General features: G+C 38.7%; 2 protein-coding genes across 3 annotated transcripts in view; one reads left to right on the top strand and one right to left on the bottom strand.

Annotated features, from left to right (window-relative positions):
* Positions 1–13,813, bottom strand: part of mtnr1aa (melatonin receptor 1A a) — a 55,530-nt gene extending 41,717 nt beyond the window's left edge. Inside the window, exon 1 of the mRNA XM_044115069.1 lies at positions 13,246–13,813. Coding sequence (XP_043971004.1) covers positions 13,246–13,429 — 184 coding nt within the window. The 5' untranslated portion in view covers positions 13,430–13,813. The remainder of the gene's footprint in view (positions 1–13,245) is intronic.
* On the top strand, positions 4,854–11,847 carry LOC122830036. 2 transcript variants are annotated; one of them, XM_044115066.1, is made up of 7 exons: positions 4,854–5,019; positions 6,167–6,267; positions 8,414–8,645; positions 8,878–9,761; positions 9,914–9,974; positions 10,527–10,680; positions 11,084–11,847. In XM_044115066.1, the coding sequence occupies exons 3-7, from the start codon at positions 8,453–8,455 to the stop codon at positions 11,214–11,216; spliced, it is 1,425 nt and encodes a 474-aa protein (XP_043971001.1). In that variant the 5' UTR covers positions 4,854–5,019; positions 6,167–6,267; positions 8,414–8,452; the 3' UTR covers positions 11,217–11,847. The 2 variants fall into 2 exon arrangements, with proteins under 2 accessions (XP_043971001.1, XP_043971002.1); XM_044115067.1 differs by lacking the exons at positions 4,854–5,019; positions 6,167–6,267 and having other exon boundaries at positions 7,450–8,645.
* Positions 13,814–26,252: the final 12,439 nt, after the last annotated feature.

Genomic DNA, 26,252 nt, shown 5'->3' with positions numbered 1-26,252 from the left:
TTAAATGTACAAACATTCGTGGTTATCATGGGGCCAAATATGAAAAAATATAAGTAAACAAGTTTGAAAGGACGAATCAAATCCAAGATCCATTTCGAGTCTTACAGTGAGAGACGATTCCAACCCTGGCGAGGCTCAGACCAAAGGCTCACACTTTCTCACAGCATAAGGATCCTAAATTAAACAGGAAGCTGTGAAATCAACATCTGCTCTATAACATACGTGGATTTGTTTTCTTTTCTCTTTATTAAGCTCCATGAGGCTGAGCCAATTTCTGCTCACAACACAACTGAAGCGCATTCACAAAGCTTAAACATTCCTTTTAATTAGTGACATACGCAGATACGTCCTATTGCTACAGTAACGCCGCAAAATATTAATTGCCAATAATTAGAAAACCGAGACTAAAAGGTGAAGTATTATTGTAGTGGCGCATAGCCAAATCACGCAGCACCAAAGCAAAATAAACACAGCATCTTATTTCAAAACAGACAGTGCAGTATGGAACTTCTGGTTTATTTTTTTTGCAGAGGCAGAGCTTTGGGCACAGAGGTATCAGGTCTGTGAGGCTTTTCTCCACCTGTCACTACAGATTTCAAATGCTACATTAGATGAGTCACTGTTTGAACTGTCCCGTACTGCTCCATTTGAGTAACAGCATCACGATCAAGAAACATTTTTTATGAACCACAGCAGTTTTGCTGCCTTATGAAGCACATATCCAGTCATAAAGAGCAGGTCGAGTTGATCCAATCAAATCTGAACCAAACATCAGAGGGGAGAATAAAAGAGAAGCACGACCACCATGTGACGTGTCACTGCTCAGTTTGGCTACCTCAAAAACATTTGAACCACTGGAATATTCAAAAAATGCTCAAACGATAAAGAAAGAGACATCTAGAGAATGATGTCCTGGTGAAGCAACTTCTGTGTTGGTGCTGAAGACTGGCTAGACTGGTTTAAGGTGTTGGAGAGAACACCGATAAGAGAGAATACGTAGAATACCTGGTAAGCTGATTGCTGGAGGTGATTACTTTGCCTTTTTAGAAAAAAAAAAAAAAAAACTTTATTGTTCTCTATTACTTCAGAGGCTAAGAAACCAAATAGGCAGACAGACACATTCTCAGGGCTGGCAGTCTTCTCAAGAAGACTGATGGATAACCATGCTTCTGAAAGCAAAACAAACTATTTAATAAAGTACAAAAGTTAAAGATGTAGTTTTTCTTCAGACACCTATTGTAGCACTTGAAGGAGGTGGAGGAGCTTTATTTAGTTACAGATTATTTGTCACATGACACACTGTTACAACATGGTGGCTATTTTAATAAACATGTAAAACAAAAACTTTTTTCAAATAAAAAAGTTACATGCAGCAGCTTTAAGAGTGGAGATATAACTTAACCACTGGTGTCTCTTATTGTTTTCCTCCATTGTGTATTTTTCTACTGAGGAGCAAACAGCCACACACACTAATGACAATCTAGACCACAGGTGTCAAACTCCAGTCCTCAAGGACCAGTGTCCTCTAACTTTTAGATGTGCCTCTGCTGCTCCACACCTGAAAAGACTAATTAGCTCATTAGCAGGACTCTGGTGAAATGATCTATACAAGACGGAGGTAATTAAGCCATTTCATTCCAGTGTTTTGTACCTGTGACAAATCTAAAAACTGCAGGACACTGGCCCTTGAGGACTGGAGTTTGACACCCCTGATCTAGACAGACCTGCTAACTTAAAGGTCATGGTTTTGAACTGTGGGGGGAAGCTGGAGAACCCGGGAAGAACCCATGCTGTAACAAGGAGAACATCCAAGCTCCAGACTAGAACTTTAACTCAAGACTTTCTAGCTGCAAGGCAACAATGCTACCAACGGCTCCATGCAGTAATGTTTACTTTTTGTCCCATGTGAATTCTGATATTCATGTAGCCAACATTGCTTCTGATGTTCTGAATCTCTTGCTTCCTTGGCTAGACACTTGACATCACAGCTGTCACTAACTCCTGTTTCATTCCTTTACTCCAGCGGAGGACATGCAAGCAAATGTGTTTTTAAAAAAATATAATTCCATTATAAAGAAACTACTGACAACCACGCTGAGTGAGGCAGCTTGTTCTATGCTGAAAAAAAGTCTGCCCTGCTTCACTGTCCACTGAGATACCAGATGATGACACCTATCATTCAAAAAGCGTTGAGTCTTGTGGGATGGAAGGAAAAAGCCCAGCAAGGTGGCAAGTCAGCACTCACACCCAGCTGTCAGATTTGGTTTTCTCAGATCATCCAAACTCTGCTGCTCCGATATCAGCAAAGGACGAGGCTGTGTTGGCCTGATTCACGTCAGCTCCAGCACAAAAACAAAACCTCCCACATCACAAGCAGAAACGGTACATTTAAGATTATTTATTGGCAGTGAATTGAAGCCACAATGACAATCGTGCTCACTCGTGCAGCTGAGAGTAATCACCATGTGTTGCTGGCTCCCTGCTCACTCTATCATGGGCCGTTTCATGTGCCGACAGAGGATTTGGCCATGCATAGACGGCAGCACTGCTGCTGCTGCTGCTGCTGCTGCTGCTGCTGCTGCTGCTGCTGCTGCTGCTGCTGCTGCTGCTGCTGCTGCTGCTGCTGCAAGCGTCTTATGATGCCTGCCAGGTTTGTACGTTTCATTACTTGCTGTTTAATTTATCCCCTTCTACTCAACTGCCCTGCAGTTTCTAAAAACATTTAGCACATGCCAAGAAAATATATGCCTACTTGTTTAGCCATAACAGAGACTCGCCAAGGGGAAATTAAATTTCTCTTGGTTGTAAAATGAAACGGCTGAAATACAGTCCAGAGATTTTTTTTTTTTTTTTTTTTTTTGCTGTGGAGTCAAACATTTGGTCAAACAAGCATCAGATTCCTGCGAGCGGTGATGAGTTTATGTCAATCGATACTTCTGCCAATCCACATACAATTTGCCAGCTGCTGTTTGAGCTCAAAATCAGAACAGATTCAAGTTAGGCATGCACATCTTTAGAGCTCTGAAGGGAGAGGAGCGACAGTGAACCAAAAGCATGATCTTGAGCAACTGTCTGGACTTTACCCAACCCTTGTCAATATTCATGGATGCTATTTGCAGAATGCTACAAAGCGTCATTTCTTTTTTTAATATCCTTAAATATTGGACCCACACTCAGGATAACAAGTAAAAATTGTTTGTTTAATGAACTGGAAAGTTTATTCAAAGTAGACACTGAAGTCTTGGAATAACTCAGACTAACTTACATGCTTGATTAAATTCCTGGTGCTAGATTATGACCTCCTTACATGTAATTAACCATAATGAAGGGAACTTTTTTTTAAGATGCAGTTTCTTAAAGTTACCCATTCTCTTGTGTTATGCCTTTGTTCCAAAAATTACCATGCATTACACAGACATGTTTTCACTCACTTTCCATAACAAAACTACATCTAGATGCAAGCAAAAGAAACAGAGAACAACCATCATCTCCTTTTAGGACTTCACTAGTGACTGATCACCACACAGTAAAGGAACAGTGCATATCAATGTTCAAATTGATATGTTCAACACTCAGTATTCAGACATTGCCAGGTTCTGTTCATTTTTCTATTGTCAGTACTATGAACAGCCACCTTTTGCTAATAGATTTGAAGAGAAATAGGCCCAGAGTACCACTGATGCTCTACCGCACGTAGCAACGGAATTCATTTATCCAGAGACGTTCTTCTCCATTTCCACATCTAGTCCATACAACTGTATGTGAGATCGTTCCTAACCAATTAATTTAGGTAGAAATTGACAACTGGACAATAAGTGATTAGCAGTAGATCAGCATCGATAGGTAATATGGAATATTCAATATTGTCACCTTCCTAAAATAATGGCCCAAGTCATTTGTTTTTTTTTTTGTTTTTTTTTTTGTCAAAAGCAAAAAAATCACCACCTCTTTCTTTCATGGTGGAGAACCCAGAGAGAACCCAGCATGCACAGGGAGAACATGCAGAAAGACCACAGGCCGGGAATCGAACCCAAGACCTTCTTGCTGAAAGGCAACAGTGCTACCAACCATTAAACCACCACTATTTTAGGAAGGTGATGATATTCAATATACAGAATATTCTCCGATCCAGAATCACACAGCATTCTGGGAGATGGAAGCAGAGGAAAGGCTTTAGTCCCTCAACCTCTCATGGGCAGCTAACCAAGGTGGGCGGCATCAGCTAACTAACTAACGCATTCATTGGTTACCTAGCAACAACTTGCTGAGTAATGTAGTGTTTAGGATTGCCACTGTGCCTCATAACTTCTTAAGAAAAACAGCTTGAAGAGAAAGCTAGATTAAACAGGAAACGGCATGTCACCAGTTTGGCAGTATTTCAAATATTAAAAATAAAACAATAATCAATAATTAGCGATATAGACAGATATGAACCACTTATATCGTTTTACGTTTTTCACCCATATCATCCAGCCCTACCAGCAAGTATTCTGTCTGTTATACATAAATCAGCACACATATACCTTATGTGTTTCTTGCCTTAGTCATTTTGAATATAGACAAAAGGAAATGAGTCTGAGTTACAGCATGTCTAAGTCTCGAATTACTGATAAGAATTTATTAAAAAACTTGATCATCCATAAATACATTTTTTTTAAAACTGCAGGTTCATTTCTTTAACAAATGTATTTATTTCTTAATACGGGGCTTTTAAGAACGAATAAATGTAGGCTACTTAAATTATAGGTTGCATGTTTCCCATTGCCACACTGTAAAAAAAAACTGTAAAAAAACGGTAAAATGTACAGTAGAAATTTGAAGGAATTTTCCGTTTTTACATTTTACAGGTATTTTTCCCGTATTTTCAATTTGGCGCATTGCATCATGGGAACAAGAACCTGCACGAAGCGCAAAATCTTGTTCTGTAGCCATTCAAAGCTCTCTCTCCGACACTGAATGTGTATCCTGGACCCAGGTTGGACTTAGAAGTTGGAGTAATCGGTTTTTGGCACCTCTGGGGTAATGTAAAGTAAATCAATTAACATTTTTTAAATTAAAAAAACAAAACATAGTATTAGTATAGATAATATTTCAGACTGGCGAACCGCTATCTTCTGAAATAACGGCTAAATAACGGTGACCGCTTTTCTCTTTTTTTTCCCACACTCCAAGTACGGCGCCCATTTTTGCATTTATCTCTTGAGGAACTTGCTAGCTTGATTTTTTCGACCATCTTAATAAGAATGTGTCTCACATAGCCCCCCAAATTATTGATATATATGACAGTCGTCGTCTGCTGTGAGTTTTCTTGATTTAGCCTTTGGTGTTATGCGTTTTTTTTCTTTTCAATATGCTTGTGCTTATTCTTAAATGTCAGGCTGTAGTTATTTTAATTGTTAAGCACAATTTGATAACCTGGGTGTGAGACGCAGGTGTTTTTTTGTTTTTTTTTTACTTTGACAGGATAGTTTTTACGTCCAGACTCCAGCTTTGTTCTCTTCCGGTTCGTTTTTTGTTTGAACATTATCTTTTTCAGCCAGTGATAAATTTGTTTTGAAGTCAGTCAGGATATGGACAATTAATTTACATATTTCTGAAAGAAAAAAAGGGAATGAGCATTAGGAGGCCCAAAAACTGATATACATAAAGCAATTTGGTTTGCATTTAATTAGAAATTTTGACTGATAAGCCTTTTTGTAACCTCATACTTTTTGGTTACCTAAAGCCCACCTTACAAATTACTTTCTTGCAGTCATACCTTACTGCAACAAAGCCAAGACATTATGTATGTGTGTAATATTTGCACATTTACATGCATCTCCTCATCCACATACTTGAAGCATTGCAGATCTCACAGACATGTCCATAATGTATTTTTCTCCTGCGGTCATAAAAAATGTGGAAGAAGGTTTTCTTCATATCGTTGCTTTGCTGTTCACATGTCAAGAACACATTCAGACTTAAAGACCAGTCAAACCCAAAATCGAACTCTATCTGTACAGTTAAAATGCTCGTTCAATTTTTGTACAACAGAATATGCGGATGTCAAAGGGATAATTTCTCATCTAAGTGGCCACATAGAAGAAGGTTTAACAATAACTTGCCCTTTTGATGGGTGCTCCAAAATGTTTCATGTGAAACCATCCTTTTCATCTCACATCTCCAGGTATCATAGGGGATGGAATGAAAGTCAAATATCAGCTGTGCATTTATGTGACGTTGCAGAACAGCATCTTGAGGAAACGGTTTCAGAACAGTCAAGCTCAGGTGAGGCACCATGTAGTTCAGAAAATGTAGGAGATGCTAATGTTGACCAGGCTTTGAAAGTAAATGAAAGTAATGATGCACAATGTACCTACACAAAAAATCTGGCCATATTTTACTTGGGCTTGCAAGCAAAGTATTTAGTTCCAGCCTCCACTGTGACAGAGATAGCAACTGAAATGAAAACTCTTCAAGATATTCAGCATGAATGTACAATGTCTACACTGTCTAGAGAACTAGAACAGTATTCTGTGACAACAGAGACATTAAGAAGTGTTAGTAAGAAAGCTTATGAACAGGGACCTGTATATGACGCTTTAAAAGCAAATGGTCCTTTAAGTACACATCATCGAAGGCTTCAGTTCTACAAGACACACTTCAACTATGTTAAGCCTGTTGAAGTCACACTTGGGCACAATGATGTTGGACAGAAGAGGCACTATCATTACATTCCGTTAAAGGAAAGTGTTGAAGCAATGCTAAAAGATGCAGGTGTAGCTGCACAGATTTTGAACCCTGAACATGTTGAGTCTGATGTACTTTGTGATTTCACTGATGGGTATGTCCTTAAGTCTAATCCTCTGTTTGCCTCAGTCCCAAATTCTTTAAAGATTATGTTATTCCAAGATGCATTTGAGGTGGCTAACCCTCTTGGATCTGCCAAGCAGAAACACAAGGTTTTGGGTGTCTACTTCACTTTGGGAAATTTCCTTCCATATCAACGTTCAAAAGTACCTCAGATCCAGCTGGTACTGCTCTGTCAGGAGAAAGACAGTAAATATTTTGGAGTCAATAAAGTTTTTAGTAAGCTTGTATCAGACTTGTGTGAGCTAGAGGAAAATGGAATTCAGTTTGAGGGCAACGTTTACAGAGGCACTGTTGCATGCATAATGGGAGATAACTTGGGCTCACACATGATTGGTGGGTTTACAGAAAATTTCAGTGTCTCCGAGTATTTCTGTAGATACTGTCTCATTACTAAAGATGCATTTAGAGATGATCCACTCACTGTCGAGTCACTTAGAAATCCTGCTAATTACAATGAGTGTGTGGAGTTTCTGGAGAGCCAGCCTGGACTGAGCATGCACCAGGGAGTTAAAAGCAACAGTGTTTTCAACAAGCTGTCCTTTTTCCATGTGTGCCATCTTGGACTACCCCCTTGTTTGGCACATGATTTGTTTGAGGGTGTGGTTGATTATGACTTGGCGCTGTGTTTGCAGTTTTTAATAAAGTTCAAAAAGTGGTTCAGTTATAAGTCTATAAATGACAGAATAAAAACATTCCCTGGTGAAAGCACTAACAAGCCAAATGCTGTTCCCACCCATGGGAAAAAGCTTGGAGGCCATGCAGCTCAAAACAGGTGGCTTTTGAGGTTCCTGCCAGTTGTACTCCATGACAGAATTAAAGATTCTGACAATCCTGTGTGGCAAATGGTACTACACCTGAGGGAGCTAGTGGAATTAGTCTGTGCGCCTAGCCTTTCTAAAGCTCAGATTGCCTATATGAAAATACTGATCGAGGAATATGTAGAAGAGAGGCAAGAGTTATTTACACATGTACCTCTTCGACCAAAACATCACTATTTGCTTCACTATGCAGATTTGAGTTTGCAGTTTGGTCCACTGATACACACATGGACCATGCACTTTGAAAGTAAGCATAGCTACTTCAAACGTTGTATTAGGTCAACTAAAAATTTCAAAAATGTGACAAAGTCTCTAGCTGAAAGGCATCAGTTACTTCAAGCTTATCAGTGCCATGGCAGCTTTTTTACTCCCCAGGTGCAATTTTCTGAGTCAATCACTTTTTGTCCAGAACTGTATGATGGTCACATCAGAGCACAGATGAATACCTTTGGACTAAATGCTTTGAACTCAGTTGTCACAGAAAAAGTAGAAGTCTGTGGAACAACCTATGGGAATGGCATGTTTGTCTTACAAGCTTATGCAAAAAATCAACTACAGTTGGGACAAATTGCATCTATTGTTGTTAAAAGTGAAACTGATGTTTTGCTTTTGCTCAGAGAAAAATCTGCAAAATGGGTGCCTGAGCTTGGAGTCTATGAAATGGAAAAAAAAAATTTGGGCAATCTGGCCTGCATACACCTTAAGACACTCAGTGATTCCTTTCCTATTTGTTTTTACAACAGAGGTGTCAGGTTACTCCACCCACTTAAGCATATGCCAAAATGGAGCATGTGAAAGAGAGTATTCAGAAAGCTTTGCCATCACTCAGGAGTGATCTGGTTGAGTCAGTTATCTCTACACTTGAGATGATTGGTGTAAGCTGTGTTGAAGACCTTGGTTTCGTCAGGACAGAGGATCTTGAGGGAATTCTAAAACCTATCCAGTGCAGAAGACTGATCCAAGCTTTCAGCACTGGTAAGTTAGTCTACTTTCAAATAAAAACTGTATAATTTTCTCATAATGAGTATGTTTATTCATGTCTGTATAATCTTTACACACACACATATATATATATATAAAAAAAAAAAAATAATATATATATATATATATATATATATATATATCATTTAGGTTTAATCTTGTGTTCATATAAATATAATTAACATGTTTTTTGTTTGTTTGTTTTTGTTCTATTGATTCTATTTAGAATTGCAAGCTGATTCTGCCCCCACTACTGAACCTTTGCAGCTGAATAGCCACCAGCTGCAACTATCACCTGTGACTTCCGGTTCCTGTGAGGCATATCCTGTGCCATGGCACAAAATGCCACCCCAACTTATGATTGCTGTTGAAGAAAAGAAAAGACCAAAACCTAAAGACAGAAGGGAACTTGTTCGCATCATCATTGATGATGTTCTTGGGAAGGACCAAAAAAGGCCTGGAAGAGCTAAGTTGAGGAACATTGCACAGCAGATCATAGAGCAATATCCCTGCTCTTTCCAAGACAGAGAGGTCAATGGATTAAAAGTTGTTGGAACAGGATATGATTCTCTGTTTATACAGCTTGAAAACAGAGTTGAAAATGTTATGAGACCATTGAGCTTTGGTTCAACAAAGAGACAATGCGAAGATGAAATGGCATCACAGAAAAAGTCTTTGACTTCAAATCGCTATGGTTGTGTGCAGTGGCAGCCAACTGCTGAGAATGTGACAAACCTAAATTTCACACAGGAACAACTGAAAACTGCCTTCCAAACAAATCAATTTCCAGAGTCTGATGTTCGAAGAATGATGGCTGAAACCTATAGCATCCAGCGAGCAGCAATCAACAGAGGAAACTCCATCAGCAAGTTATTAGAAGACTGGCCTTTTCTCTTTGAAGCAATCCACCTGTTTGATCACACAACCACCCTTCTTGGCTTCCCAGTACAAACCAGACTGGCAGAGGAATTGTCAAAGAAAGAAAAGACAATAAAGGACTTCCTTGGGTCCAGAGGGGTGGATATTCCAGGAAGTGATGCTGTCCATGTGATTAGTGGAATCGCAAAATTCTTCAAGGAGAAACCAGCCCAACTATTTTGTCAAAATGAGGTAAATTTACACTGTAAACATTTCGTTTTGTCCAAAAATATTAATTATTTTTTGTAAACATTAGCTGTTTAGTTCCGTCCATTATTAGAAGATTTACATGCTTTGGTGTTTACATTTCTCTATTTTGTGTATATTTTCTTTTCTCTCCTTAGCTGCTGCATCCAGAGAGTCCTGATCTTGACCTGCCAAGCACCCCATGCATCTTTATAATGGGTGTGTAATTATTATTATTTTGCTTTCCTCAGTCTGTTAAACTTTTGATTCAAAATTCTATATGTACTATGTTTTCTAGAATAACCTTCAAATAATGTTAAAGTTTGCTAATATACATTTTGATGCAATATCATACACATTGTTGGAACTGAATACCAGTGGTCCCCAAAGTCGGTCCTGGAGGCCCGACATCCTGCATGTTTTATTCTCTCCCTGGTGGTAGTAACAACCTTTCAGCAAGTTAATGTTCCTCTTAGGCCTCTAATGAGCCATCATTTGATCCACGTGCATTAAACCAGGGAGAACTAAAACATGCAGGATGCCGGCCCTTGAGGACCGACTTTGGACACCCATGGATTATACAGTATTTTGAATAAATGTAAGGACAGAGAAAAATATGTTGACAGGTACGTGAAAAAAAAAGTCATATGAAAATTAATATAATAAAACATTTTCTATATAATTACTGCGCGTATTTAGAACATATTATGGACATGTTCTGGTCACCTGTGGTGGATCTTAAACTCTTGTATTAATGATTTGTTTCTTTAGGTGAACAGCTTTTTAAAGTTGCTGTTGACCAAATGATTGTGAATGACCACATCAAGTCATCCATCGCTGCCCTAAGCTACGCCTTCTCCATGTTTTATGTCTTGAACATAAAATATCCAAAAGACATGTCCCTGACACTGGAATTTATACAAAGGTTGGTATATTTTTGTTGATATTTTGAATTATTTGGTCTGAGCAATAATAATTGATTAATTCTGTGCTTTTGAAACACAGTTCAGAAGCATTGTCTTATTTTCATTGTTTAATTTTCAGTCAATCTTTTTTGCCCCTTTTTTTACAATTTTATCAGTTTCAAGTAACTTCAGTGATTGTTACGGGTTTGCCTTCATTAAAAGAAGTGTACCAACAATTTTGTTGTTTCAGTGATTGTTCATTCAAATCAGTCATAGTTGAAGATTGTCAAGGAGTTATTTGCAACTGTTGAGACAGTCCAGTTGCATGACTGCAACTGGACTGGTGATCAGCTGCAATAATGTAATTTGGACACATCTGTCTGTATGTTAAACTCAAGTATCCATTCCCTTTTTTTTTTTTAGAGTCTTTCTGGGCTTAAACCCCAAACGAGGGTCAAAGGCTGAAATGAAGGGGAAGAAGCATCATCACATTCCACCCCGACTGCTCAAGTTTGTAAATGAACTGTATGACTTTGACAGTCCATGGAAAATTTGATTCTTGTAAAAGGTGATGCTTCATAATGTTCTCTGTTATGTTGACAGCAGTTCAGAAAATAGTAGTTGGATGTTGGTCCTTGTTTACACCTGTGATTTTAATCTTGTAATGCAAATTGCAAGATTAAAATTTTATTTGTTTAATGTTAGTGTTGGATTGTGTTAATTAAATTAAACTTAACAAAATTATTAAATTGACTTCAAAGTCTGGACTCAAGAATGAACTTTACATTGACCTTAACTTTAAAAATATGTTTGACTGAATATATAATTGAGAATGCAGTTTGTAATTATATTGTAATGATGTGTTGATATGGTATTGAAAAACCATGAACTGCAAAATAAAATTTGCAAATGGATTGTTTATGGTTTCATTGTTAACCCATCTGCATGAGCTATTTTAACACTAAATTTCATGGTCTAAATGTCCTTTTGAATAAGAAGTTGAGTTTTGCTTAAATTTATGTTTATTTAAAATGTAGTGCTTTATATTTATTACTTAGTCAATGTCTAACACAGACTTGAATGGTTTGAATGTCAAAAATACAAGTTTTTAAGTAACAGAAATGCTTGTGAATATACTACAGATTTACTGGAAAAATACGGAAAATTTTAATTATGGATTAACAGAAGTGCTGGTAAATTTAACATAAAAAATGCTGTTAAATTACGGAAAACTGGCAGAAAATTACCAGTACATTTTCCTGTTTTTTTACGGAATGTTTTAATACATATTGTAAAAAAACGGAAAATTTCAATTCATTATTTACAGAAGTGTTTGTGAATATACAGGACATGTACTGTAAAAATACGGAAAATTTTAATTATGGATTAACAGAAGTGCTGGTAAATTTAACATAAAAAATGCTGTTAAATTACGGAAAACTTATGACCAGAATTTCCGTAAAAAAACAGAAAATGTACTGGCAGAAAATTACCAGGACATTTTCCTGTTTTTTTACGGAATTTTTTTTTACTGTGCAGCGGTGATGAGCGCGCGGCTGCCAGTCAGAGTGAGCAGACCAGAGTACGACAGGAGCCTCTTGGGTTTTCTCAACAGCGCTCTGTCTTCTGACTGTTAAATGTCTTACCGCCTCCACTACCCCAGTCCAACCAGGAAGGCTCACAAAGCGCGCACAATCCAATTCACATCCCGTGTCACCATGGTACTCACAGTGATATGGTGTATTTAAATGCACAATAAATAGATAGAAGAAGAAAAAAAAAAACATAAAAGATAATGTTTTTTTTCTCACTTTATCAGATTAAAGAAATAAGCCTGGGGGCGTTTGGTGCAGCGCGAGGCTTTCCCAGCGGTTTCAGACTGTCAAGAATCGTAATTAATTAATAAATAAATTAATTAATTAATAAATTAATAAATAAATAAATCCTTTCGAGGCCGTTACCTGTCCGAAACTTTGTGGAGGTCGCTGAAATGTTATCAGCCTCAAACGGACTTCGAAGCGAGCTGATGAAAATTTCATTTCTACTAGATGTAAACTGTGGAGTAAAATGTGGATTAAACAGGATTAAACGCTGTGCGATTCTGGATCGGTGTTCATTGTTAATTTTGTAATAATAGTATACAAAAATAACAATGATATAATAATGATAAAATAATAATGATATATATATATATATATATACATATATGGAAAACATAACAAGCTGCTAAATAAATATAACATACAATTAATACAATTAAATTAAATAAATACGTGGAGATTACGAAGTAAACAATGTCGACTGCATGTCACGAGCTGAAGTTTGTTTTCACCAAACTGACGCCAACATTTCTATCACTTCCAGCGCCTGCGTAATAAACTTGGTTTCTAATTGATAAACGTGGTCTGCTGGAGTGGACTCGCGCCACGACCATCGCTTTGAAATGCTGACGCTTGTTTTGTTTGTGTCGCAGCTGAGTAATCACGCGGCGCGAGACGCTCATGGGCGCCACGAGCGCTCAACATACCTTCACTTTTTTTTTTTCCCCCTCTCCTCTTATTGATTCCCACACTTGCTGAGCTCACCTGCGTTCCTGAGCTTCTTGTTTCGATACACGGAGAAGATGACCAGCAGGTTCCCCAGGATGTCGACCACGATGGTGAAGATGAGAAAGCAGCCCAAAGTTGTGGTGACCCACGGCGGGCGGCTCAACGCGGCGTCACTGGGGTCCTGAGCGGAGCTGTTCAGGTGAGACCCATTTATGACCATTGTAATAAACAGCTGCAAAACTTTTTTCCCCCAACTGGACCAAATTCACATCTCCCGTGACTACTCCGCGAGTCCTACACAGTGGACACCGGTGGTTTGATACAATAACCTCCCACGGGTGTCATGTTCATCTTCTCCACGAGCGCCTCTTTTTCCGCTCTCTCTCCTCTTTCCCCCCACCCCATGTGAAGGCTTTACCCAGCTGCCGAGGATCAGCTCTGGTATGGCTCTCCCTTCTCTCTGCTCCCTCGGAGTCACTCCTGCGCCCGCGCGCCATTCACTCTGTCGGTACGCATGTGTGACATGGAGCCGCCACTTCAAACCTTCCCAGCATGTGATCAAACAATCCAAAGTGGAGCGACTCCACACGGAGAGGGAAGAAATACCGCCGCCTGGTGGCTGCGATGTGGAAAAGCAGCCCGTGTCCTACTTCCTTTCATTTCTCCGCGTGCGGGTTCATTCATGGCTCTGTGGTTTCACGCTCGCATTTTTTTTCCCTCTCCCTCTCTCTTGCCACAATCCCATTCATTATTACTTTTAAAGAATCATTCATGTCCGATCTCTTCCTGCAAAATAAAATAATGAAAAAATAAAATAAATAATAACAAATGCCTTTCGATTTTTATTTTTGCGTATTATTCTTAAATATTTTAAATGTAGGCTATCTCCGAATATAATCAAATTTTTATTTCACCAACGTAAAATTATAAAAATGAATGCAACCTCACAGTTACAGATGTTTTGCCACTTGGGAAACTCGGACATTAGATAGACGGTTTATTTCTGTGAATTTTGATTATGGTGTACAGCTAATGAAACCCAGGGATGTTTAACAAAGAAATGTTACATTGTGGCCTACACAATCATGTTCACAGACTGCTGTCTGCACAATCATCCAGAGTACAATCAATGATCCTCCACAGGCAGCAAATCCCCAAAAAGTCATTTCTGTCAAAGCTGGCTTTTTATTGGCTGTTGGAAAATTAAGTAAAAAGGGAAAATGGGCAGACAACTAAGTAGAAAAAGGGCATTTTAAGAAATGTTTCTCAGACATTTGCTGCAACTGTTACATTCTTCGGTTAATCAACACCTGAATCAGTCAACAAGAGGCAAACGACTGGTATGTTGTTCAACATTCCCCTTTCAGATGAAAATGTTCTTTTCATTTCATTCATAAACCCAAGGTCCCAGAGTGTAGATGTTGAGTGTAGAGAGGCACAGAGGTCCAGTGTGACTGAGATGATTTAGACCAGTGGTGCCCACAGTGGGTCCTGGAGGGCCGGCATTCTGCACGTTTTAGTTCTCTCCCTGGTGGTAGTGACCTTTTCAGCATGTCAATATTCTTCTTAGACCTTCTAAGGAGCCATCATTGGATCCAGGTGCGTTAAACCAGGGAGAGAACTAAAACATGCAGGATGCCGGACCTGGAGGACCCACTTTGGGGACCACTGATTTAGGGAGTCGTGTTGTCTGCTGGTGTCGGTCCCGTCTCCTTCATCAAGATCACTTCCTGCTTCCTGCTGCTGATGGGCTCTATGGAGAAGCCAGTTTCATTTTCCAAGCAGGGCATGTCACCTGCTCACGCTGCCAAAAGTTCCACTTGGCTGCTTTAGTGACCGTAGCAACACTGTGCTTGATTAGCCAGTAAACTGGCCTGACCTGGAGCCCACAGAGACAGCATGGAGGAGACACCTGGGCTGCAACCTGGACTATCTAAACACCTCAGCCACGTCACACTGTTCTTCAAGACATTTTTTTTTTTTTTGTATTAAAATAAGTTTTTATTTTGTCTTATTTAATATTTAAATAAAAGAAAAATAGTTGTAAGCCATTCACATCACAAATAACAGAAAGACTTCAGATGTGTCACTTTGAGCGCCATGAATTTATGTAATATTAATTTTATTTTTGATTGAAGTGAAATAATGTGATATTCCAGTCTAACAAGCAACTTCTACACCATTTTTTAATCTCTTAATCTGAGCAAATCCTAAACCAGTGCTTCATTCATTATTGTAGATGAAAGGGCAAGACAAAAATATAGCATATTTATGAAAACTACAAACTGTTATTATTCCTCCTTACAGGATAATAACACAACTGAACGTGTTTAAAAGCAAAACTCCAGACATTAATGTTTATTTTATTTCGATTGATGCAGGTTCATCTCTAATGGACACGAGTCTCACTCTTCAAGAGGAAAATGCTTAAAGCACGCTAATAATATCTGCTCTATAAATCAAATAAACAATATTTTTTCATTATTTGAAGACTTCAAGACATTTCTATTATATACCTGTCTAAATGGAGACATTCATACATAGTTATTGTTTCAGTGATGATTTAGCTGTCAAAAAAAATAAAGTCAAATAAAAATCTGGGCAGTGTTACTGTCAATCATATTAATAAGTGGCACAAATTTTAATTAGCTGGCAAATTTTTGTTAACAGAGTTTATATCTTTATTCTTAAACCTCTTCCCAAGCTGTGGGTCATGTCTGAACCGTTACTGGTTTGGAAGCAGATCTGGCTTTCCAGGGTTTGTCAACAGTTGTCCTCCCCTGATTAGCCATCTTGTTTTAAAATTGAAAAAAAAAAAAAAAAGCTATTTGCTTTTTTGTTTTGTATTCTATGTTACAATGTGTTGCAAATGCAAATACTGCATGCAACCCGTCAACCAGAACTGCACTACGTCAATAAAGGGACTGGAGTCTTTGTGGAGCTCCTCACTAATCAACGTTCTTCTTTCAGACATCTTCATAAAAAAATAAAAAAAATAAATAAACATTGTAATTTTGGGAACAGCCCAATAATTGGGACCAAATCCCAGGAACATCCCAGAACTGTAAGGCAGAAAGAATCATTTCTTCTCATTCTGAACTCTTATATTATTATTATTAGCAGCATTATTCAGAAACAGGTCATTATTCTAACATATATGTAAATTGGAAAATGGACCATTTTGTTGCTAAGTCATATTGCAGTGTAACATTTTTAAATGAACACATTCTTTCAATCTTCAGGTTTCCTTGCAGCCTAATGAAAATCCCTGCTTTGTACGAAAACCAGCAGAAAGGCACTGCTTTGAATAATTACGCTGCAGGAATTATTTTAAGTTACGCAACATAATGATTACGTCGTGCAATAGTGCCTGAGATAGAATATGGTGAAAACCTAATATTTGTATGTCAGTTTGCTGATTTTACAAAAAAAAAAAAAAAGTCAAAGTATCAGCAGGAAAAGTGGGACGTTCTGAGCTTCTTTATTGGTACAACGTTTATTCTAAATGAGCTGCAGTTCAGGGATACACTTTATTAATTTAATACTCCATTTTGTTAGAAGGTAATAAAGTACGAGCATTTAAATAAACAATAAGATGTTACTAGATGGAATTAGATTTCTAGTCATTTCTCTGTGCGATTCTCTGGTTGCCAGGAGCCCCAAATATAGATGTAAATATACTGCAGGTCTTTTCATGATTTTCTTCAACTATTTCTCCAGATTGCATTGATCATACAGCAAACAAAAACATATTTAAGGAAAATATGCTTGGTGCATACGTTTAAGTGAATTGCTGGTTTTCACTGCTCCTTTGAGTTAAAACTTTTGTGAAACTGGTTTCAGGTTTAACGTGTTTATGTGGTCCAGCAGTGTCCAGCTGAATCTGAACACCATCACCACTTTTCTTTTTCTTCTGTTCTTTTAGCTGAACTCTGCAGAAACTTGAACATATCTGACCCTCTGAACTAGAACTTTGTCATCAATATTAATTAATTATTAGCTTAAAACAAGCTCCCATATCTTGGTTAAAAGTTACTTACAACTTATTTGTAAGTAAGTAACTTACTTTCAGGTGCACTAAGATATATGCACTAGAAACTAGACCAAAAATACTTGGTTAGATTTTGTGTTTTTGCAGTGTTCCAGAAGGATAATGATCGCTGACACAAATCGAAAAAGATTTTGAAATAAAAAGTTTAATGAAATTTGAAGCTTCTAGAACGGTATGGCCATTTAACATTTGTTGAAAAACTTAAAAGTTTTCTCTCTTCCATAAATGAGTAAATTATAATAAAACAATTAAAATTTCTCCTACCAGTTCTGCCAAGAATTTGGAATTTTATACCAACAAAAGACGTGTTTGATGAGTCATCAATAAAGTGCTTTAAAAAAAAATACTGTGCAAAACTAAAACTAAAAGGAAAGAAAATAACAATAATGAAACAATATGAAAAGAACAATGTTGATGTAATTAGCTATGAAGTCATAAATAAATAGTTTGAGTGTCTTGTTACGGATATTTAATCTGAATCCGTATGTATAATCTTTACCCTGTTTGAATTAAAGAACAGTCAACACAAATATCTCTTAAAAACCAATGTGACAATCTTTCCAATCCAGTCAAAGCTCTAGCATGTTATGTTTCAGTGGTTGTCATACTAAGAAAAATGAAAAAAAAATAAAGGCTTTCTACAAGAATAATGTTGCATAATAATAAAGTGAGAATAAAGTCCTAATATTGTGACTTCATTTTCATAAAACTATTTTATTCTTGTGTCATTTCAGCTTCATTCTGGTATGAATTTAATCTCATGTCTCATCCTGTAATATTTTGACTATTTTTGTGATTTTATGACTATATTCTCATAAAATATAGTCAAATAAAAAATAGATCTTTATTTTCTTAGCATGGTCGTGGTCTGCACATCGATGTATTTGTAAATGTGACTGTATTCATGTGGCTGTGAGTGTTCAGCGTGTCTGGAACAGCTCTATAGAAATTGAGCCAGTTTAAAACTCGACATTCCATTTTTCCTGCTCCACTGTAGCCATTTCCTACAGAGGATAAAAATGAGAAATAATATCTGATGCAAGTTTTCTCTTTCTGTTTTGTTTTTGCAAGATGACTCATCATATTCTGTTCTCTATCCATGTCTACCAACGGGGTTTTTTTTTCCTCGCCGTTTTTCCATCTGGAAGCCCGTATGGCTCCAACCAGATAAACCAGAGATGTCTTTTTATTTAAATAAATAAATAAATAAATAAAAAGTTATTTTATTTCACAATAATCTGACAGGAAGGTGGCAGAGAGAAGGGAGGAGAGGAATGTGTATGTGACTTATCTATAACATATTGATAAGTCTTTGAAGAATTCTGAATTAATATGAGTTACAGCAACATTTCATTTGTTTTTGGGATCAATAAATGACTTTAAAAAAATTGAATTAAATTTGAAGTGCTGTATCCGCAGAGCGCTGCCCTGGATGCAGAACGGGGACGTCTTTACCCAGCCGCCTTTACGTTTATGGAAAACCTGCAGCTTCACGATGCAGCAACATCAATATGAGCATCAATAGGATGAGCTGCACATATTTATGCATCCAGCACCATAACCTCAGTGATCAATCATATTGATCTTTTTATTGGATTGGTCACACAGGTGAGGCTGAACATACAAGCACCTCACAGGCTGCACTCCAGGCTCTTAACTCAACCCCCCCGCCTGCGACAAAATCCTGTGACTTTTGACCTTATTCATACTTCTAATGTCAAAACTAATTGAGCCTTTCCCATGAGAAGGAGAGCTTAGAGGAAAAAGAGGACAGAGAGGAGCAGGAGGACATACTTTTACTCTTCCAATCCCGAGGATGGAATATTTTTAGATTAAAGATCAGCAGAGGAGCAAGAAGGCGTCTGACTTGCTTTAGTAGCTCTTGGAAATTTATTATTTATTTATTATTATTAGTTAACGTTTCTTTTCATTGCGTTGCAGATGACGTCCAGATTTATATGCCCCTTAAACTACAAAATGGTAAAAATGAATCTCTTCAGCTGTTGATAAATTGTTTAGCTGAAGTCAAATCTTGGATGGAGCAAAACTTTCTTCACCTCAATCAAAGTAAAACTCAAGTTATATTATTTGGTCAAAGTCTTCATCCATCCAGATTCAATTCTTGGTTCTTTAGCTCAGTTTTGTCAGACCTCTGCTAGGAATCTTGGTTTTACTTTTGATAGTTGTTTAAAGCTAGATAAACAAGTCAGCTCTGTCGTTAAATCAAGATTTGATCACCCGTGGATTTTAGCAAAAGTTAAATCTTATTTTTGTTTTAAATCTTATTTTTGCCTTCATTACATCTCGTTTGGATTATTTCAATTCATTATTCAGAGGCCTGGATAAATCACAGATGCAGCGACTTCAAATGATCCAGAACTCAGTAGCTCGGCTTCTTACAGGAACCAGGAAGCGTGACCATATAAGGCCCATACTGGCCTCTTTACATTGGCTGCCTGTTTTTTATCGAATAGATTTTAAGATTCTCTTATTAACACTTTGACATAGTGTTTTGATACTCTGTTTTTTATCAATTTGTGTTGTTGTTGTTCTTGCACTTTGGTGCAGTTTTACTCCTGTTTTTAAAAGTGCTATATAAATAAATTTGACATTGACATTGGAACAAAAATATTGGACAGAAGAATAGCTGTCAACAAATGTCTTAAGAAAAACACCAGCTGCTGACTGCGGGTTTTGAAACCAAGACAGAAATGGAACTATAAAGTCAATTCACATGAAATAATTTGTTTCTAAAACTCGAGTTTTGAACAGAAAGTTTGACTTTTTCCCGTTGGACCATAAAGGCTGTTTGCGTTTCAAAGAGTAGGAGCTTCTAAGAGACAGCTCCGGCTATAATGCAAATCAAATTTCCTTTAAGCTACGTTTGATATATAGGCTATATATAGCGTTGTCATAACAACTGAAAGTATCATAGTTAGTGAAAATCCTCCGTGAAGCTGTGAGCTCAGGGTGCTGGAGTGCGTTGGATTGTGTTTTGTTTCGTCTCCCTCAGTCTTCAGAGACCCACTGCTGGTCCAGTCGAGCTTACGTTTGATAAAAAGGGCGGAGATGAGAACGCTGCGGCACAGACTGCCTCCGCTGTCTGCGCCCTCCACCTGCCTTCAGAGGAACGTCACAAATAGGAAGATGGAAACTGTTACATTCCTGGATTCGGTGCTACAGATCTCTTCTGAAATTTTAAGGGACTTTGCAGAGAAAAGTGAACAAAGGGGGAGTATTGGTTTTAATCTTCATAAAAGTTCAACCTTCTTTTCATTTCCTCGGCCAAATTAAGAAAATAAAGTGAAATGTCAGAGGAAGGTGGGCTGACGGTGATTTTATCATCTAAAACCAATAAAGAGACGGCTTACCAGCTGCGGTGAGTTTTGTTTGTGAATGTTGGGAAGGGGAGGGAGGTTAGCTGAGAAGTGGAGGGTGCACCCACACGCGCACACACACGCGCGCGCGCACACACACGCAAATCCTCATTTGAGCGAGCTGTCAGCAAAATGAAGGAGAGGAGACAGAAGTAATGTAATGAGTGCGGTCTCAACATGTCTCTGCCGCTCCACTGGTCATCGCTGCGTCCCACAGAGAAACAAGAGTGTTTGCTTTTATCTACCACTCCACCTACTTCGGCCGGTCGCCATGACAACAGCAGAGCTCCACCCAGGAAAAAAAAAAAGATGTGTACGCTGAAAGAAAGAGGATTATTGGGGTCAGTGGTCTCTGCATGTGCCTCTGTCCCTGTCACGCACATTCACACACCGAGCTTTCCCACAGCGTCAGGCCGCATACCGACGGACTTTAAACCCAGTGCTGGACCTGAATGGACACGGTCATCTGTGGTTCCTGGAACTGGTCCAGTTCAGTTTCACTCTGCAGAAACTATTTTTTGCCAGACATGGATTCCATGTCTGGCATAAACGCCAACATTCATAGACAGTTAAAAAAATAAATCAATAAAATAAAAACTTCTCAAAGCACAATTCTTCCTGATGAAATTGTTCCTCCAGTTTCTATCAGAAACTACTTCAAGGTCCAAATACTCTGATTTCAAATGGGAAGGTCGCTGCACAGCACCGTGAACACGTCTTAGATCCCTGCTGGTGGTGGCAGCATCATGCAATAGGGATGATTTTCTCCAAACGGGATGCAGCTAATTATAGGTTATTGATTAATTGCCATTATGAATTAATTACAGCTGATGTTCGTGCCCTTCACTGACTTGGCCTTCAGGGGAAAGTGGAAATAATAAAGTTGTTTAACCCAAACCAGGTGGACCATTTTGCTCCAGTGAGGAACGTTTTGCCCGACATCCTAAAGATGTGGCAAAATAGAAAGTAGTGGCAGCATTATGTCATGGGAATGTTTTGTTTTCCTTTCTTTTTTTTTCCCAGTAGAGCTGGATGTAAATAAAGAGAAGTAAATGTATCAGAGACACCCAGAGACTAAAAGTTGAGAGAAACATTTTCCTTTTGGCAGATAAACTCTATATTGTTTACTTCAACGTGTACAGATTAGGGAAGTGCTTTCTCCTAAACAATATTTCATCACTTAAAAGCTCAGAATAAAATCATTAAAATCATAATTCTCCTAGTATTTGGTCATTTGCGTGGAAGCTGCAGTCGAACACTGAATATAAACCGATTGTTCTTCTGATACAATGAAAAAAGAGTCGGGTTCTTTCGGACTTCCCAGGCTAGCAGCAGGGATTATCTGGTGGCTGTTTCACCTTCCTGTGGAATTTGCTGCCGGCTGCAGAGTTCCAAAACATCAGGAACATCATCTGGATAGATCACACACGTCTGACAGGGTTTTCCACAGAATCTCTCATGAATGACTGGGTGGATTTTTCAAGAGGTGGATTGAGGAGTTAGTTTACCCCCCGATCCCACTGACTGCACATTCTCTGTAAAGTGTAGAACGTAAATAACTGAACAGCCTCTAGTTAGTCACTGCTTGTCAGGGCCAACAGAGTGCAAAGTTGAAAATTCTCATCTGATTATTTATGATTAATTTCCTCTGACAACTATTTTGCAGGAAATTCAAACCTTGCTCATTTCAATCTGTAGAGACTCACACAGTGGAAAAACCAGCAGGTAGAAAGTTTAATTGACCCGAAGTTCTTTGGCGCTCGGACAGAGGCAGAAGATGTACGTGCTGAGAATCGCCGTGAGTTTGGATGATCGGCTCGGGGCGAAGCTCAGGGTGGTCAGACACTGGTGAGGGAGTCTGGAAGATGCCCGGGAGGTTGATGGGTGGAGATGGAGAGGAGGTGGGTTGAAGCGCAGCTGAAGCAGGTGGATCAGTGGTTGTTTGGCCTTTTGAAGGAGCTCTTGCACAGTGATTGCCTGGAGCAGAGCGACAATCTGGTGCTGGTTGGCTGAGGCGGCGGCGTGGTAACTGATGATGCCAGTAGGCTGAAGAGAGTCTCACAGCTTGAATCTATGCCTATAGGCTACATTTCAGTTCGTATCAGACACATTGATGCTAGATGTGTAACTATAGAGACAGCTTTATGTAAAACCCTGGTCTATAGTGATAGGACACATTAGGAGGTTCAATTGCTTATCAAAAACAGAAAATCAGCCAATCACATGTCAGCAACTCAACTTATCTGGTGGTAAAGACAACCTGCTGCGAATCAGACTTAGCATTGGTGATTTTAGAGTAGGACACTTGCAACTGATTTTAGTATTTCAGAAACTGCTCTCCTACTCAGAATTTCGCACAGAACCAGTTCACAGAGAATAATCAAAAATAGAGAAAATATCTGGTGAGAGGCAGGAAAAAAAATCATGTTAGAGGTCAAAGAAGATATAGAGAAAGGCCATATTAGCTCGAATAACCGCATGTTACAACTAACATAGATAACCATCTCTGTACACAGCATGTCAAGCTTCGAAGCTGATGGGCTGATAGTCAGAAGAAATCACTGGCTGCCACTCCAGTCAGCTAACAGGAGACTGAACTATACAAATCTCAGTAAATTTCAGCAAAAAAAAAAAAAAAAACTTTCTCTGGTACAATGAGTTTATTATCTGCAACATCCAGATGTTACAGCGAATATTTGGTGTATTTAGCAAGAAAATATTGATCCATCCTGTCTTATCAGTCCAGGTTGGTATTATGGTTTAGGGGATATTTTCTCACCACTCTGTAATCTCCTTGGTAGCAAACAAGCAATGGCTAAGAAGGTCAGTCTACCTGAGTGTTGCTGACCGTGTCCATCCTTCATGACTGGCTCCTTCCAATAGGAACATGCACTACGTCACTGAGCTTGGATCAAGCCAAACTGTTTATGTTTCCTTAAACATAAACAGTTTGATGATTACTGTGACTCTGCAGTCACCAGATTGTCATCCTATAGATGAATGTTCTAGAATGGGACTTTTGCAGGATGGATGTGTGGCTGAATAATCAGCAGGCTTTGTATGAATCTATCATGTTAATATAGATAAATATCTCTGGAAAAATATTAATAAAGCCTTGTTGAGCCTCAACCTCACAAAGAGGTGAGGGAGTTCTGAAGGCAAAATGGGCTCCAGCCCAGGACCAGAAAGGTGTAGCTAACAGGCTAACAGGGTAGCCAGTGAGTGTATTTACCTTGATATGAGCCTTCATTTCAGTGGAGTCCTCTTCTTTTCTGCAGTGACTTGTGAAATCTGATGTTGATTAAAAGGCCAAAGTTCAAACCTCAGCACAGGAAAGCTGGCTTAACCTCATCTGTTCAATGGACGCTGCTCCACAGCTGACCCACGGCTGACCCACGGCTGACCCACGGCTGACCCACAGCTGACCCACGGCTGACCCATGGCTCCAGGCGCAGCTTCTTTAAAGGCCGCATGATCAGAATGTGCACATATGACAAAAAGTCATTTAATCTATTATTAATGTCTAGTTTTGTTTGAACATGTGGAAGAGGAAGCTCAGTGTCATCACTCTTCCTCAGACATGTGAGGAGAAAACTAATTTCTATACAAAGTTTCAACATAACTGATAAAACTGTTTTGTTTCTAAATTATCATAATTAACCCAACTAGAGGTGAAATACTTGTATTAACCTCATCTGGGATGCTTCACTCTCCTGCGCCATTCCTAAAGCATCAAAAAACCGGCCATATACTGCCATCTTGTGGTTGGTAGAGAGCACTACAAAGTCCCATGTTTTTGAGTGAACATTAAGGAGAGCAGCTGAAGCTGAACGCCTCCTGCTTCCCTCAGAGCCGCTTTCATGGTTTCACGTTGTGAATAATGAATTAATATACTCGATTATTTCAGTGACAGAGAAACACCTGCTGCTGTTCACAGAGTTAATTGAATCGATCACGCATGAGATTAAAGCTGCTCATGAATAATGAGCAGCTAGCCGGCACGGGATGGATCCGTCTCCTCAGTGAGGAAGAGTTTCACTTGAGGAAGAAAAATGTTGAGCATCTTAAGATGCTCGATCCTGAGGGAAAGCTTTCTGCCACACAACTCGAGCTGTAGGAAGCTGGGATGAAGTTTTTGAAATGTTCACCGTTTGTTTTGGAGTTTTGTCTACATCAGGTGTCCACCGTGTGGCCTGTAGTTGTATTTGTGGCCCTCGGAATGATTTTGTGCGACACTGGAATTTGGTTTGCCAACTCAAACTCTTGATGCAGATACACACAGAAAGACATTAAGGGGCAATTTTCACCGATGCGAGATCTTTCAGAAACAGTGCGGACAAATTAAAATCTTTAAAAAAACCTTTTTTGGTTTCTTTTTTCTTAATTTTGCCTCTTTAACATCACCGTCCGTCTCTCACTCCTCACTGTGGAGGTGTCTGATGAAAGATGAAACATTTCCCCAAGAATGGAACGGAAAGATCCCAGAAACTGGTTCTGATCTGTTGAAAACTGACAAACATGACATTTTTCATTGAAACGAGAAATAAACACTGTAAATATTGTTATGCTCTAAAATAGCTGCACAAATCAAAATTGAACATGTCTTACTTTACCGTAACAGAAGCTGATATTTTGTTTTTTATTCTTATTTTATTTAACTGGGTCTACATTTTTAGATCAATGATTTATTTAATTTTATTCAGTAAAAGCAACCGATGAGCTGTAAATAAAGACTTGGTGATATTTTCCAATCCAAAGCAGAAGTTCTTCATGACAGGCTCTCAGCTCTCTGGTAGAAATAGTTTCTGTCCCAACAGAGTGGCTGTGATCCATCCTGCTGTGTAAAAGCTGCTGTCCTGCCCTGCAGAGAATTCCTGTGAGGAATCTGTACTCTTTGTTTGACTTCAGTAACAACAGCAGAGCGTTGTGCTTGAGTCTTCCTTTTCTCACGCTGTGACTCATTAAAGGGAGTCATCTTCTTACCTCTGGAGGCTCTTCAGAGGGGGAAACACAGCTCCTGTCGATCAGGACTCCACGGTGCAACAGAGCCAACAGAAAACACACGGCGCATTGTCGGCTGTAACTCTGGACCGAGCCTGGAGGTATCAGGGTCCTGTCATTTTAATCAGGCCCATGTCAGACAGCCTGGGCTGCAGGCAGAGTTTCTGAGCTGCATATCTACCCAACATGTTCACTCTGACTGAAGAGCTTTTTTTCTCTCATCCGCTTTGGTTCTGGGGGGATTTTCCGTTAATGTCGAAGAAACACAATTTCACAACTGTGGTGTTTCCAGAAACACAATTAGAATCACGCATTCATGTGAAATACCAGAACAAAATGGTTTCCTTTAGTGGAGTGGAAAGAAAATGATTTATGATTCACAATATTATTTTTACAAACTTTATCTGAAACCTTTAACTTCAGGTAACAGAACTGATAGACTGGACTACATTTTGTTTCCTTAAAACCCAAAGAGAAACTAACTTCCTTAATGTTCATTTCGAAATGAGAATTTTCTCCTAACTTTCAAATATTAGATTGTAGAATTAGTGCTGGTGTCACTTTGCTAAGTCATTTTAAAAATTGGTGTGTAAATAATAATAAATGTAGTATTT

The sequence above is a fragment of the Gambusia affinis genome, linkage group LG04, assembly GCF_019740435.1.
Source record: "Gambusia affinis linkage group LG04, SWU_Gaff_1.0, whole genome shotgun sequence".
Lineage (NCBI taxonomy): Eukaryota > Metazoa > Chordata > Actinopteri > Cyprinodontiformes > Poeciliidae > Gambusia > Gambusia affinis.
Note: the sequence above shows the minus strand (reverse complement) of the source record. Positions and strands in the feature narration are given on the sequence as shown.

What these genes read in the sequence shown, in the direction of transcription:
- LOC122830036 (XM_044115066.1), top strand. Translation starts at nt 8,453, where the DNA reads ATGGAGCATGTGAAAGAGAGTATTCAGAAAGCTTTGCCATCACTCAGG. An exon ending in GATCCAAGCTTTCAGCACTG is followed by an intron (nt 8,646 to 8,877) that starts GTAAGTTAGTCT and finishes GATTCTATTTAG; the next exon opens with AATTGCAAGCTGATTCTGCC. An exon ending in CCCATGCATCTTTATAATGG is followed by an intron (nt 9,975 to 10,526) that starts GTGTGTAATTAT and finishes TTGTTTCTTTAG; the next exon opens with GTGAACAGCTTTTTAAAGTT.